Source organism: Dendrobates tinctorius, unplaced genomic scaffold, assembly GCF_039654945.1.
Source record: "Dendrobates tinctorius isolate UK_male_01 unplaced genomic scaffold, ASM3965494v1 ptg000143l, whole genome shotgun sequence".
Taxonomy (NCBI): Eukaryota; Metazoa; Chordata; class Amphibia; order Anura; family Dendrobatidae; genus Dendrobates; species Dendrobates tinctorius.
In genome coordinates this window covers 33275482-33291931 of record NW_027361810.1, presented here as the reverse complement: position 1 = coordinate 33291931, position 16450 = coordinate 33275482, and the positions used below count along the sequence as shown (strand labels likewise).

Genomic DNA, 16450 nt, shown 5'->3' with positions numbered 1-16450 from the left:
AGCCCTGTCTGACTCCGCAACTCTGCTGGAAATCAGCCATTCTTCTACCGATCACATACCACGCTGCAGCAGTTCTCGCTGTAGGGGCTTTTGATGACATCATAGGTCTTTTCTCCTATTCCGCTCTCAAAAAGGCCTTGGCGCCATACTGAGTCAAAGAACTTTTAATTGTCTACAAAACAGGCATATATTTTCCCATAGTTTGTATTGTGGACGTGGCTCTGAATGAGGATGTGCAGGCTGTAGATGTGGTCGGTAGGCCGGTGATTTGACATGAACCCTGCTTGGCTTTTGCTGAGGACATTATGCTCGGTGAGAAAAATGAGGATCTTCTTGTTCAGGATGTTGGTGAACAGTTTTCTCAGGTTGCTGCTGACACATGTATCTGTAGTTGGCAGGGTCATACTTGTCACCGCTCTTGTGGATGGGTGTGATGAGGCCTTGGTTCCAGGTATAAGGGAAGTAGCCAGCACTGAGTACAATATTGAACAGTTTAACCATTGCTACCTATATTTCTGGTGAACTCTACTTCAGCATTTCTGGCGGGATTCCATTCAGGTCACCGTATTTTCTGCACCTTATAGGAGAGATTCTCTCTGTAATTTCCTGTAATGTAATTGGTGTATCCCGAGGGTTTTTGAAATTTTTGATCTTTCCCTCCATTGTCCTTAGTTTTGCTGTCATGTTTTTCTTTTCTTGGTTAGTCATTCCTTTGAGATGTCTTTGTAGAGGTCTCTAAAGTACTGTAGTCAGATGTTGCTGTTTTGGATATGGATGTTGTTTTTCTTCCTGTTTGTGCCCATGTGGTTCCATAATTCTCAGAAGGAGTTTTCTTGGAGGGTGTCTTGGAGTCGGATAAGTTTGGTAGAGATGTAACTGCCTCTTCCTTCTGAGGATTGTTTTGAACTGCCTTTGTATGGTGTCATAGGCATCCTTCAGACCCGGGTGGCTGGGGTCTCTGTGTTTCTTGTTTGAGGCTGTTCTCAGGATCTTCCATACGTCTTTGCATTCTCTTTAAAACCAACCATTGATTTGTTTTTCTTTTGGCTTCTTGTATTTGACTTTTTTAGGTTAGACAATCTGGCCATGGTGTAGGATATATCATTGAGGTCTTTTGCAGCTTGACTCCTTCTATGCTAGGTTTGTTCTCATAGTTGTGGAAGTGGTGGAGCATCTCCTGTTTTTTGGGTCTGCTTGGAACCTCTTTATATTTTATTGCTGACATCTTGGACCAGTTATAGGATGGAGGCAGGTTGAAGAGGCCGCTTGGCTGAGATTTTTGTATGGATAGTTTCTCTATGGATTTCATGTACAGAAGATATTGACTGTGATCTGACAAGTGCTTATGTGGGGTGACTCTAAAGGCGCTGATATTTGTCAGGTCAATATCTCTAATGGCAAAATCTACTACACTCCTTCCTACATGAAAGTTTAGTGTACACTTACCTATACAGTCTCCATTGTTGCTAAAGTCCTAAACTTTTACACAAACACAAAATCAGGAGGAGAGATGTTTGAACCCGAACTGTAAAGTTTGGGGTCCGCACTAGACACCTAGTGTCCGTGTGCGGAACTCGAACACAGACTTCTGTCGGAAGTCTGTGTTACTGTTAGGGTTCAAAGTTAGTTGAAAAAGCTGCAGCGACCTCTCACCAAGCCAACTGGAATACACTGTGCGTGTGATCGGTGGTGACATCATTAAGGTCACTGGCAGCTCATCTCACGCTCATATCAGTGTGTTCCGGCTGGCCAGTGAGCAGTCGCATCACTGATGTGACAGCTCACCAAATCATCCGGATCATCGTGGGACATTGGCATTAATGCATTATTGGCGGAAAGATGAGTATAACGTTTCTTTTTCATTTTTATATTTTGACGAATATATAGGTAAAGAGAGTCGTGGAGTTATTATTTCAAATAAAAGACTATGTTTATTTTAATTAAAGGACTTTACTCTGTCTGTGTCTTTATTACATTTTACTTTGGAGACGCCTCTCCATTATTAACCCCTAGGCTTGGTGCCAGTGGACATAAAACAGCTGACATTAACCCGGAAACTATTACCTCACTTGCCATTGCACCAGGTCAACTGGGAAGAGCCAGGCAAAGTGCCAGAATTAGACAGGCATCAGCTGGTGAATACTCTTATCATCGTACGCCTGATCTTGCTGCTAACAGTGAGACCAGGCGTACAATGATGGAAGTAATACTCTCATCAGTTGACACCTGTGACTTTCGGTAACTTTTTCACTTCCGGTCACAGCTTCTTGTTCACATGACGTCATCTGTGTGACAGCATGGGAAACGCAGCACTGTGACCGGCAATAACGTGTAACATTACCGCTTCTTGAGCTGTCACACAGATGACAGTGTGGGAAACACCATTTCAATGGGGTCAAGGTTTGAGTTTGCATACCATTCTGGTACCTGAACCGAATTTATTGAACTTGAAGGACCTGTACATCCATGGGTTCGCCCATCACTATTCAGGAGCTTTTTGCCAATTTTGTTGATTGATCATAGCTGTTTCTCTAGTGTGTACTAAGTTGTGGAAGTCAGTCTCTGCTCAAAATATATATACATGTTTCTATTTGTGGTCAAAAGGTCATTTTCTCTCCCTGTTCTTGCATTGAGGTCTCCAAAGATGAGAACTTTGCCCAGGGCCTGATAATGGGCGGCTTCTCCTTGACAGATCTCAAAGCTGTCTGGATTGAAGTAGGATGACTCTGGTGGTGGTACATAGGTGGCCCAAAAGAAGACATCAGACTGAGAGGTGAGCATGGAGCTGCTGATTCTGATCCATATGTGGCTGTCTCCTTTCTTCACTGGTGTGATGGCCTAGTGGAGCTCTTCTTTATACCAGATCAACATTCCTCCTGAGCTGCAGCCCTGTTTGTTGTTTTTAATTTCCTGGGCAGGGACAGAGATTTCCCTGTGTCCGATGGGTTCCAGGGATTCATTCATTTTCAGTTCTGGTCGATGTTTCCAGGAGGATCTGAATGTCTATATTTTTCAGTCTTTGTATAAAGTCGGGGTCATTTGTTTTACATCCAAACGTTGAGGTGTTCAGGCCTTGTATGTTGCAATTGCTGCTATCTATCTATCTATCTATCTATCTATCTATCTATCTATCTATCTATCATCTATCATCTATCTATCATCTATCCTCCTCTCTTGGCTCTATTTGATACATCAACATCACATGCAGCAGTTCTCCTGTCATGGCATGCACAGGAACAGAGCAGAGAAGCTACTGAGCATGTGCGTCCCCCATCGTAGGTGGACCTAAACTTCAACCACAGGTCAAAAACATATGATGTGACAGATGAAAATGTTATGTATTTACAAAAATGCACACAATTATTTATTGATGTATGTAGCAAATTCTCTTCTTTTCACACACGCTTTTGATTTTTTAACACTACTTTTCATGATAGGACCTCTTTAAAGTTAGTTTTTGCTGCAAGACAGGGAGGATATTAGATTTGCAGGACTCTGGTTCGATAGCCATGGGTCCTGAAAATATTTTAGCTCAGCTCTACTGCACAAGTAGAGTAACTTTCAAAGCATAGCCAAAACTGAGCCAAGACATTAGTCTGTAGATAGCAGTTTGTGTGCGAGGTAACTTATTAAAATCATATTGTTAAGATCCGCAAAGCGAAAAAAAATATATATATTTTTTTAGCTTCATGTTACAATTGTTATTTTTAGTTAAAATATTCATTTTTTTGTTTCTTTGTTTTCCTAGCATTCTGGTACAAGATGACTCTACCTCCTCGCTTTCATAAATCAAGGAAATATCCACTTCTACTCTATGTGTATGTAATCAGTCAATCATTATAAAATAAATACTTCATTTTTGCATCGAATCTTCATTTTTCCATTGTCAAAATTCCAGCACATGTGCTAGTGGGAACAATATGGTTACATCTGAATACAAGTACAGGAGCGGGCAATCTCACAGTCGCACCCCTTTTAGAAAATAATGTGGGAACAGGGGGATTATTAAGCGATATTCCCACAATTAATATTTGGAGAATTTTTGATGCTGCAGATTTTCTGCAGCACTTCCGCTTATTACGTAAATTAAGTTACTTGTGGGTTTTTTCATTGCGTTTTTGATGTGGCCTTTGTCTCTTTTTGGTATGTCATCTTTTGTAGGGGTTATACGGGACCATTTCATTTTTTTACTATGGGCCTCAGAACAAATATGCAGCTAGTTGTTGTCTGTTGTGATCGGTGCCGATCTCTGACAACACAGAGCAGTCACCCACCACTCCTGCTGGTCAATCAATGGCTTCCGCTGACATCATGTCAACAGAAAGGCTTCTCTTTCGTTCTCTGCTGTTGATGGGTCGTGACTGCTGACATCATGCTGATTGACAGCCAACTCCAAGCTACCTAACTCCAGGAAGCCTGTTGTCAATCAACATGGCATCGGCAGTCTCGCCTCGTCGACAGAGCAACCTGGAAGTGGAAGAGTTGCTCTGTTGACGTGGAACAGAAGAATCGCCGGCAAGAGTGGTTGGTGACTGCTCTGAGCCGACACCTTGTAAAACAAGCAGGTAGTTGGCAACTTTATGCCTGTTAGTTTTTTGGCCCATAGTAAAAAAAAAAAAAAAAAAAAATAGTGGTGGATAACCCTTTTAACCCTTCACGCCCGGACCACTTTCCATTTTTGTTTTCAATTTTTCCTCCCCTTCTTCCAAGAACCATAACATTTTATATTTCAATATGGCCATGTGAGGGGTTGTACTTTTGAGTTACACCATTGATTTTACAATATAGTGTACTGTATAACGGGAAATAAATTTTAAGTGTTGTGAAATTGCAAAAAAAGTGCAATTCCACAATTATTTTGGGGGATTTTTATTTACCATGTTCACTATATGGCAATAGGATTCCCCAGGACAGTAAAAGTACGCAGATACCATACATGTATAGTTTATTTTTTTATTTAAGTGGTGAAAAAAAATACCAAAAAGTGTACAAATTTTTTTTTTTGCTTTGTCGCCATTTTCCAAGACCCATGGTGTTTCCATTTTACGGGATCTGGGGATGGGTGATGGCTCATTTTTTGTGCCCTGAGCTGACGTTTTTACTGATATCATTGATTGACTTTTATTGCATTTTTAATGCAAAGTTGCAGCTGCCAAAAAAATGTAAATCTTGGCTTTTGCATTTTTTTTTTCTCTTTTTGCTGTTTACCAATCAGATTGATTCTTTTCATATTTTGATATATCACACATTTCTGAACTCAGCAATATCAAATATGTGTTTTTGAACTAAAGGGGGTAGGTTATATTTTTTAACTTTTTTTTTCATTTTTTACTTTAATGGTTCTTTTAGAGGACTTGATCTGATTGCTTGTGCTATACATAGAAGTGCTTCAGCCCTGCTACGTGTGGCAGAAATGGTGATCTCCTAAAAACGCCGGTCATAAGCTGGCAGTCACATGAGTATCATAATGACAGGCCCGCATGGGGGTCTTCAGCAGACCCTCGGCTGTTTTGACAACCGATCGACACTGATGGGAGGGTGGAATGATGCACTCCCTGCTGGAGCTTGTTAAATCAGAGTTTGACAGCTGGGGGCAGAGAACCGCTACTCCTGCGATTGTTAAAGGCACATGATGGCTGATTAAATCAGCCATCATGTGCGAGGAAAGATGCCGTCTCAGCGTCGGAGCCCGCTTTACACACAGGATAAAAAAGTGTAAGCACAACTGTAAAATGGTGCAAAAAGTAGGTTGTCAAACCATTCTTGACTGGTAAAGTAAACTTTTGCACACATCAATGGCTGGAGTGAACATTTAAACACAGGGACATGACATATGACGTAAATATACGTCATATGTCATGAAGGGGTTGAATAAAACTGGTTTGCTTTTGATAATTTATTGTATTTGGCTTTGACGAAACATCATTGATATAGTCGTGTGCGGATTAAATATGCCTTTAGTGCATTTATGCAGCGTAAATGCACTGATGATGCTTATGCTTTTTTTTTACCTGCGGATTTTCCTCATCTAATGCAATTATTTGAGGAAAATTCTAAAATTCCACATTCCTGCAAGATAAATTGACATGTTGCAGATTTGACACACGCATCGCAGGTCAATTTTGTGACCTACACAGCTATCACGTTTCTGCAGACGGCGTCTCATGTCTTTCCCATCCAGGTATGGGGGACCCTCCAGTCAAGAGGTGCATCACACATTTTCTATAAGCTGGAAGACGTACCTGGCAAGCTCGGAGGACATCATTGTTGCTTCAGTGGATGGCAGAGGAACGGCTTACCAGGGGGACAAGTTTATGCACGCTGTCTATAAGAAGCTGGGAACACTGGAGATTGACGACCAGATATTTGCAGTGAAGTGAGTAATTCAATTTGTCATGGTTGATCCCTATTATGTCCTGCTGCCAGCATACATTTATCTAACTGAATACATTAAATTAGATTTTCAGAATAAAACATTACTATGTGTGATTTCCAGTAGAGAAAATTGAATCGTTTTGTAACAAATCAAATTCTTTATAGATTCCCCCTTAAAATCTGAATTTTTGAGGATTATATTTGTATGAATTCACCCAAATGGCTGGTTAAAAAAAATAATATAACATTATGCTCACCTGTCCAGCTATATTTTCCTGCTCGGTTTTCCGCTAGTCTTGAATCAGGCTTTTGTCCTTTTTTCTTGTTCTAACTAAGCCTCATGTGGTCTCTTTGGCAAGCATCGTGCTTAATGTGACCATGTGAGGCCTCGTCAGAAAGTTACGAACCATATACTAATTCAAAAACCGCTCTGATGCTAGTGGAGGACATGATGGGAGCTACAATGGAAGGGCATGAGAGGTCCGGGCCTAATTCAAGTATGTATAATATTTTATTTTAAACCTCAATAACTACTTACGGACCGCCGATAGAATTTAAACATCTGGGCGGTCCTGCTCCTACTCTGCAGTGACGTTCTAAAACGACCACATGCTGCTGCGGAAGCAGGAATCTGGTTGTCAGAGACAGCCGGATTCCCCATACAGACGGTTTATTATCGTCTGTGCCTTCTCCATCATTGTATACACATTGCTAAAATAATGCTGTATACATAGTAATAGGAATCGCCGACAGTGCTTCCTCCATCATACACAGAGGACATGTGATCGCTGCGTATAGTGAGGGAGCAGGAGACTAAGACAGCTCTGCTGCAAAATCAGGAAGCTGCATTACCCTTGTAACTGGGCCAATATCCCAGCCCCAGTTACAAGGGACATAATATGAAAATAAATATATTTCAATATTTATATAACTAAATAAATCTGAATCAGTTTTTTCCATCATTACAGAGACGGATGCTTTACTATGAAATGCAGCAGTGTTACAGAAAAAAATATACAGTATCGGGAACTATTTGACTTGGATGACCAGTCCAAGAAGCAGGTTTCTGGCAACTTCTTGCTACCCAGCTAAGTTAGACTAATAGGTCTCTCCCTATGAATGTACAGTATATAAATGGAAAGACCAGCCAGTCTAGAGGAGCAAGGTGAGGCCAAGCCAGGGACCTGCATCAGACTAGTTTTCTGGTTCACTTAATCCTTGGCTGACCTTTAAGCCCCATTCACATGTTCAGTATTTGACAAAGCCGGCCTCTGATTCATGCTGCTCATGGTTCGGGGAGCATGAATCAGCTCAAGTTCCTTTTACTTTCTGTATGTTATTTTTCATATCTAGCTAACACTTTAACAGCTTTGTAGCCTATGCTTTCTATTTAATCTGTATCCCTTTCTGTGGGTGCTCAAGCAGGAGCTATGCCCTCTTATCTCCTCTTGCGCACTTCTTGGGGGTCTATTGAGCAAAAGGTTGCAGGACCTAGGTGGGTTGCAGGACCTAGAGCCTCACTGATCTGCAGGAAATTTAAAGAGCCTGCAAAATATGAAAAAACATGCAGAAAGTTTACTGCAGTTACAATTTAAAAAGAACCTGACACCTAACACAGATTGGTGCAGCATGCATCAAACACCGGCTGTAAGAAAACGTCCTTTAAAAGCCGCCGGGGAGCGAGACTGCGCTATAGACAGATGCTTCTCCCCGCTCGCTATCCTAGATTGACAGGTCTTTGCCAACATGCATGTGTAGTCAGAGACCTGCCACTCTAGGGCAGCGGGATGGGAGAAGCAGTGTGAACCCGCCTGTCCAAATAGTTTACAGCGCTGTCTCGGTCCCTGATGGCTTCTAATACGTGTTTCTCTCTCAAATGCCGCATCGTTTCAGAGTCAAACATACCTGGCCGCGTACATACAGCCAATGCTTGCTTTATACTGCCCACGGATTGAAGGGGCCGCAGCAGTGGATGAGCGCTGCAGCACCATCATTCTCAGAAATGGTAAAAGCGGTCACAGAGGTTGGACCTCCACCAAAAGTACGTGATAGTATATCCTAGCACCATGCCATTACTTTGTCATGACTATGCATCACAAATGCAAGACATAATAGAACACACAGTTCTGTACTTCACCACAATTACAGTATGTAACTGTATCTGTGAAATATTATGGCTTCAAGCATCATCATCATCATCCTTTTACAGCCCTAATGATGGGAAGCCATAAAAAATGTCATCAAGTGTAATAACATTAAAAGGATTAGCAAGTTTTTTAAGGCTTTGTTCAATATGGTTATAACCTCCAGGGGTTCAGTCAGGGTTCCCACCACTTCTGACTGCAGGATTAGTCAGTACGGACGACAGATCTATTACACAGCTGTGATCCTTCTTTCAGTAGGTTCAATTGGAGCTTGTAATTCTTTATTCCTTAGGGGACTCTTGATCCAAATATCCAATTTATAGAATAAATTAAGAAAAGGCTGAAAAAAAGTTGTCAGATTTCCAAAAAGCTTCTACTTTACTTTCCAAAAGCAGCTCCATTTTTGTCTGTAGGCTGTGCTCAGCCCATTCCCTGAGAATAAGGATATGTTCCCATGTCGTGTTTTTGCTGCTCTTTTTGGTGCGTATTACATGAGTCATTTGTCTACAGTACATGCTTAATAAAGTTAGTTTTATTCACTAAAAAGCAGCAAAAACTCATTGTTAGGTTTTTGCACTTTCTCGTTTTTTATGCTGAAAAATGCTGCAAAAATGCTGAAAGAAGTGACATGCTGCAGCTTTCAAAAACCCAGCAGTTTTCCAATTCAATCAGGAGGGAAAAAATGATGTGTATGGATGAGATTTCTGAAAACTCATAGCTTTTGCTGGTACTGTAAAAAGCAGTTTTTTAATTTGCATTATAAAGGGCAGCAAAAAAGTTGCAAAAACGCAATGTGTGAACATAGCCTTAAACACTTTTCCTAATCTCAGACAACCTAATGGCTTATATTCTTTATTGTATCATTCTTTCATTATTACTCCTAAATAAATTGACATCTGGGTGTTGCCATTGACTTTTTGAAAAGTGTTTCCCCCTATACAATTTGGACTGTCAGTACTGATTGGGCCATGTCAGTGTTAAGCCACAGATCAATTAACTGGTAACAGCCAGTTGTCATTTTATATATTAACTAGCTGAAGAGCCTGGCGTTGCCCAGGCATAGTAACTAACTGCCGTCCCACTCTCTCCCTCCGCAGCCCCGCTCTCCACTGGCCGTCCCGCACTCTCACATCAGCCCCGCTCTCCACTGACCGTCCCGCACTCTCACATCAGCCCCGCTCTCCACTGGCCGTCCCGCTCTCCACTCGCCATCCCGCTCTTTCCCTCCGCAGCCCATGTCTCCACTGGCCGTCCCGCTCTCTCCCTCTGCAACTCCACTCGGCTTCCTGCTCTCCACTTGCCATCCTGCTCTCTCCCTCCGCTGCCTCTGTCTCCATTGGCCATCCAGCTCTCCCTCTGCAGCCCCGCTCTCCATGCGCCGCCCAGTTCTATCCCTCTGCAGCCCTGCTCTCTCCCTCCACAGTCCTGCACTCACCCTTCATAGCCCCACTCTCCATACGCCATTCCACTCTAGCTCTCCATCCATGTCCCACTCTCTCCCTCGCAGCTCCACTCTCCACTGGCATCCCGCACTTTCCCTCAGCAACCCCGCTCTCCATTCATCAGTGGGCGGGACTATGTGGTGTGGGCGTGGCTTGATACATACACACACATACATACACATAGCTATATACAGTATATAGATTTGTATGAGGAATTAAAGAGGAAAGGTACATTGTACAAAATTCTTATTGTTGTATTATTGTATAAAACTTCATCATATACAGCTCAATTGCTTGACCACTCAGCTGTCAGTCAAGCAGAAGAAGGCGGCGCTAGGTTGGTAAAAGTGTGGGGAAGGTGACTTGATGGACAGACTTGACTGAAAGTAGGAGGGGACGATTTGTGCACTATAGACGGAGATTGGCAATGACAGAAAGGTAACAGCAGGGAGTGACAGAAAAGGGAGTACAGTACCGAAATTTGACCACAAGATGGCAGGGGGAGTGTAGTTCAGGACTTAACATCAGCTTACGGCTATAGAAACTGCTTAGTCATGGGGGGCGGGGAGATAGGAACCCAGGAGGGAAATTCCCAGTGAGAGAGGGGATAAATAGGACTGGTTGGGGTTCCAGAGGCGAGGCTAGTCCCGGGAGGAGCTCAACAGAGGAGGACTCACGACAGAAGACAGAGAACGGTGAAGAGCTCGACCAGGGGACTGACAAGAGAAGACAGTCAGGGGGGGTGGCCCTGACACGACATACCGCAGGACAGACGAAGCCCTGGGAGAACCGACTGGACGACGACCTCAGGCAGATGAAGCGCTGGCTGTAGATTGGTCTAGGACAGCCCCAGCGAAAGATCCGCAAGGGACATCATCACGACTAAAGGAGAGGTGAAAGGTACCCGGGCCTGGAAACGGAGAGCTGTAAAGGAATTGCGGTGCATGGCTAAGGTCGTCAGGAGGACGGCAAATAAACCCCTGATCTGTTAGAACTGTATTCTGCCTCCAACTCGTCTTTGCCGCGTCCGGGCGTGGTAAGCAGTGGACCACCCCCCAATCCTGGTGCCTACCACAAAAGAGCCGGGGGAGGGTCAGAGGCTTGGAAAGTGCTCCGATCACACCCAGAGCACTTCAGCCTCATTTGGAAATGGGTTAAAAATGAATTTTTTCAATTATGGAGCAGTGGAATTTATAAAGAAAGAGATACCAAAAAAACACACACATAAATAAATATAAACTTTATTAATTACAATTAATCATGTACACAAATATTAGAAGAAAAAAAAGAAGAAAAAATGTTCCATAAAGCAGAAAAAAAGGAAAAATCGGTGTGGTCAATGGTATATGACACCATTGCAAAATTCTTTTGTTGAGTCATTTATAAGTCTAATTTAGTGTTTGGGACTCCAGTAAAGTGCTGCAAGTTTTTGGTATTTTTAGTATGTGTCTTCGGGTCCAGGTTTGGTTACTGAATTTATAAATAAAGGAATAGATTGGCTTATCTCTAAAGGAGCTACACGACAATATAAGTAATTTGGGGGGTTGACCGTCATGACAGATTCCGTTTAAATTCCCATCATTTCTAATATATCTGTTTGTGATGTGTGAATGGAAATCTGAAACAAATATGTATATTGTAGCGAATGATGATTTCCTATTTTTTATAGTTTTCATTTTGCAATATGCCGTTTGCTGTTGCACACAACAATCCGTACTTTACATTCATCCTACTTTGCGAGAACTATAAGAAATTTCTTTTTATTCTTGAATTTTTGTGGTGGTTAAAATGTTACTGTTTTGCTGGTAGCTCAGAAAATGATCTCAAAATCCCCGGCTGTCAATCTTTATTATGCAGCATCCGGACTAAGGTTTCAGGGATTGTATCATATAACGGTTGCTAGAGGTGAGGGATTTGAGGAAAATTGCAGAAGATTATCAGAATAATATTAGATTTGGCACTGGAATGCTGGAATAATACTGTTTTCAGAAAAAAAAAATATAAGAAGTAATTTTGTGTTGGGAGTCCGATGTCAGAACACAATTGTGCACAGAGCACCTTTTAGCTACAGGCAATGCATATTTTATAAGGGCGAGCTGTTAATTATAATTTCCAAGAAAATTGTGACATTCAGTGATGAGATCCACACCGTGCTTATGGGGGCCGATTCATCAAAGATTTTACACTAGAAAACTATTGTAAAAGCTTTGAAAAGTCACATAATTTTCGCACTATTAGCATTTCTTTCATGGTGCACAGAGGTGAACACTAGAGTTGAGCGAAACAGGTCAGTCAGATTCAAAAGTCGCCGACTTTCGCCAACGTCGGGTTTCATGAAGCGAAACTCGACCACAGTGTGAAGTCGGCCAAGCGGTCGGCGACCCAAGCGCTAAAGTCGGGTTTCGCCGCATGCTTGCACGTGACTTTTTCAGCCAATGAGAGAAGCGTAGCGTAGCGGGAGCGTAGCTGGAGTGGGAGTGGGAGAGAGAGCGAGAAGAGAGAGAGATTTCGCCGCCTCTAGGGTTAAAATTCATGCCAGGTGTGTTTGCAGTCCTCCACTCACTGCCGACTTTTCTCCCCATTGACTTGCATTGGGTTTCATGTTTCACGACTTTTCACAACTTTTCCCTATAGTCGGCCGATTTCGTTCGACTCGACTTTTGAGAAAGTCAGGTTTTATGAAACCCGACTCGACCCTAAAAAAGGCAAAGTCGCTCATCTCTAGTGAACGCCACTCAGAAGATGTCCCAAATTCATTAAGTGACATGCACCTCTTTAATAAATTCAGGACCTTTTACTCCCAGGGAGCCCCTCATTGAGACTGGGTGACCTATTGTACATGTGTCTTATTGATTTGACCCCATGTCATGATCTTTCAAAATGTTTCCACCATTCAATTTTATGGTATATAGCTTAGACATGACTAAAAGGGCAGGTTCAGACGACCGCATTTTCGGTCCAAGTGTGATCCAATAAAACATTGGATTATGCTCGGATTTCTGTATGCTCACACTATGATCAAACTCTGGTAAGGATGTGATAAGAGTGTGATTAGCATGAGACCCGATTCTCTCAGATGAGAGCATCTACGGCCGCCTGCACCTGCCCAAAGTGTGATTGGTGGTCAAGTTATTGACATTTTACTGCTTCATCAGTGGTCTCCTATGGTACCCAGAAGTGATATCGTTACCTGATTGCTAATGCCATTGATTGACTACAGCATCGCATCAGTAATAGATGTCCCATCAGCCCACCCTAAGTGTTTGGGCATCATTTCTGGGTCCCGCAGAGACAGATGGTGCAGCAGACAATTTGGGTGGTAAGTCACCCTTCCTTCCTTATTTTATAACAGTTCCTTCCTCTGAAAAGTAAGAGTAGTACTGTACATTTAATGTGTGTGTGTGTATGTATATATATATATATATATATATATATATATATATGTTGATTTATGGTTACACATTCACCTGTCAACTTAATGTATAAATCTATTGGTGATTCTAATTCTTTAGAAAAAACAAAATCCTGTTCTGCAAACCACAACTTCACAGCATCAACTATCATCTTGTTTATCATAAATTTTCGTCCTTCCTTAATTTTTGAGTTTTGGAAAGAGATGGGGCCAAATCAGGAGAATATGGCTGATGGTTGACAATTTCAAGAGCCTCATTGAGTTTTTAAAGGGTAACATGAGATCTGTGGACTGGCACAATACAGGACGCCATGGAAAGGTTTTCGCTGAACTTCCAATCTTCACCTGACATGGCTAATTTTTCTTAATGCCAATTTCAAAATGACCTAACCTTTCTGCTAAAACTTAGCATATGCACTTGTCACTTGTCCCCATAGCAGCTGGATTTACTTTTGTCTATTAAAAATATTCAATGCCAACTAGTGTCGGACTGGGGTGCCAAGGGTCCACCAGTAACATTAACTTTGGGGGCCCACTTTTTACCTGCATACAAATATTACATGACCCTGGTTCACAATTTACATATATCTCTATATAATAATAGACCGGGTAGATGGTTAATGAATGAGATGCTGCTTTTTTTCTGTACAGAGAGAATCAAGTGAATGATGACAAGTACTGCCCATACAGTAAGGTTGGGGGCCTAGATTTGCACAGGGGCCCACCGGGGGATTCCCCTGTGGGCCAGTCCGAGCCTGATGCCAACTATTTATCAATCCCTCCTCGTGCGTGGCTCTGCATATAGATGTATAAGCAGTACCGTCACACTTGGCGACGCACCAGCAATCCCGACAGCGATGCGACCTAGTAGGGATCGCTGGTGCATCACTACGAGGTCGCTGGTGAGATGTCAAACAGTCAGATCTCAACAGCGACGCAGCAACGATACGGAACGATACGACGGTTGTTGGGACCATGTCTCTCAGACCTGTAGTATTGAGGTCGTTCGTCGTTGTCCCTGTCAAACACAGCGATGCATGCTGGCCAGCGGGACACCAGCGATCAAAAAATGGCCCAGGACATTCGAGCACGATCAGTGACATCGCAGCAGGGGCTCGATCGCCGCTATGTGTCACATGTAGTGAGATCGCAGGCGGGATCGCTGTTGCCAAAACAACCACTTTAACTGATATCAAAAGTAGACTTCTTTTCTAGTTTTCTTAGTTCACCTTCCACTGACATTATCCAAAGAATCACTCACTAGCTGGAGGCACTGAACTCTTCAGGTCAGTTTGACCTTAACCAAAGTAATTGGAAATATGGATGCTATATATGAAATTGTGCCAACAGGTTGTTTATTTCTTTTAGTATCATATAAACCAGAACATAACAAATATCTTACCCATACAAGCTCTTTATCTATCTGTACCAGGAGCAAAAATAGTGGAGCTTAGAAGAGAAAGGATTGATAGAGGAACTGCACATGAGGATCTCCTGGCACCTTACTAATCAGTTAGTACTTTTTCCCGCAGCCAGAGAATTACACAGTGAGTAGGACCGGAACAGGACAGCTCCAAACCCCATGTAGTGGCCATTCAAATGTACTGCAGCTCACTGCTATATCACGAATATCAGAGCTTATATTCAGATTTGATCTGTATGTGCTATCCTGTACACATGTCATAAATATCTTAGTCCTAAACAATCCCTATAAATGTTTATCTGCACCTACTAAACCGTATCCCCTTCATTTTTAGGGGTTCGGAAGATTTGTTAATAGCCCTGATCTACATAACTAGTCATTTGTTTCAAGAGGCCTTTTCTGCTCACGTAGGCTTCTTAGAAATGAAATTGACAAAAGTAGAGTTTATTGCAGCTAATTAGCATATTGAAATTACCACAATTTAGACCGAAATCCTTATCAAAACCCGAGTGTGTGAATATACCCTTATAATAATAATAATAATAAATTTTATTTCTATAGCGCCGACATATTCCGCAGCACTTTACATTTCAGAGGGGATTTGTACAGACAATAGACATTACAGCATAACAATAATCACATAGATTATAACAAATACCAAGAGGAAAGAGGGCCCTGCTCGCAAGCTTACAGTCTATGAGGAAAGAGGGAGACACGAAAGGTGGGTGGTAACAGTTGCCCTGATTGTATGGACCAGCCATAATGTTAAGTGTGTAACAGTACAGACACAGAGGGCTAATGGATGCATAAAGCATGTGGGAACATGATGCGGGGAACCTGGTTATGGTAAAACTTTTGGCTGTGCACCCTTATAAATACCCTTATAAATGTTATCTACATCTTTGTCATCATGATGTCTTCAGGTGTTTGATACCATAAAGGATAAAGTAATGTTACGCCTGAAAAACATAGACCTAGATTATTCTCATCTTGACACTTCTAACAAGCGCTAGAGATAACATTATACAGCACACTAAAATGATTCATGTCCTTGTGAAACCCATTAATTTTATAAGGGGCTATAAAAACTCATTACTTTTAACAATGTTTCCTAAACTTGTTGACTTGTTTTCTGATATGAAACTTTATAGTCTATCTTATTAGAGAGAGAAACCTCTTTCCTCACTTATCCAGCACTTTTCATCTCCCTGGACAGATTGCTCATTTTCATACAACTGCTCAAATCTGTCTACATATCTGTCTTCACTGAGTGATTACATTGTAGCTGGTGTCTATTAAGCTCTGTGGAGAGAGAAGGGTGAGAAGCTAGAGGTGCGGTTGTTTCTAGAGACTGAAGTCTTCAGACACTCTATGTGGCTGCAGACTTGCGAATCTTCACATTGTGTGCATTGCTCGCTGTGAGGATTCTCCAGTACTGGTGGGGATGTAACTTCAAGTATGCGATTTGCATATGTCTGGCCACATTTTGACTAGGCGTGTCCGCTTGCATTGAGTGAGGTCACACATGTCTAGTCTGCAAGTGACTGCTTGTATGTAACTTATATACTGGCGGTCACACACCCACTGCTCTTAGCACCAACACCGGAGAATCCTCACAGCACACAATGTGCGTAAAGTGAGAATTCACAAGTCT

The 16450-nt window shown here is 42.1% G+C and overlaps 1 protein-coding gene across 1 annotated transcript in view; it reads left to right on the top strand.

The window, feature by feature from the left end:
- The window catches only part of LOC141049358 (prolyl endopeptidase FAP-like), a 146288-nt gene that overhangs the window by 97894 nt on the left and 31944 nt on the right, over nt 1-16450 (top strand). Inside the window, exons 19-20 of the mRNA XM_073545738.1 lie at nt 3749-3818; nt 6182-6376. Of these exons, the coding sequence (XP_073401839.1) occupies nt 3749-3818; nt 6182-6376 (265 nt within the window). The remainder of the gene's footprint in view (nt 1-3748; nt 3819-6181; nt 6377-16450) is intronic.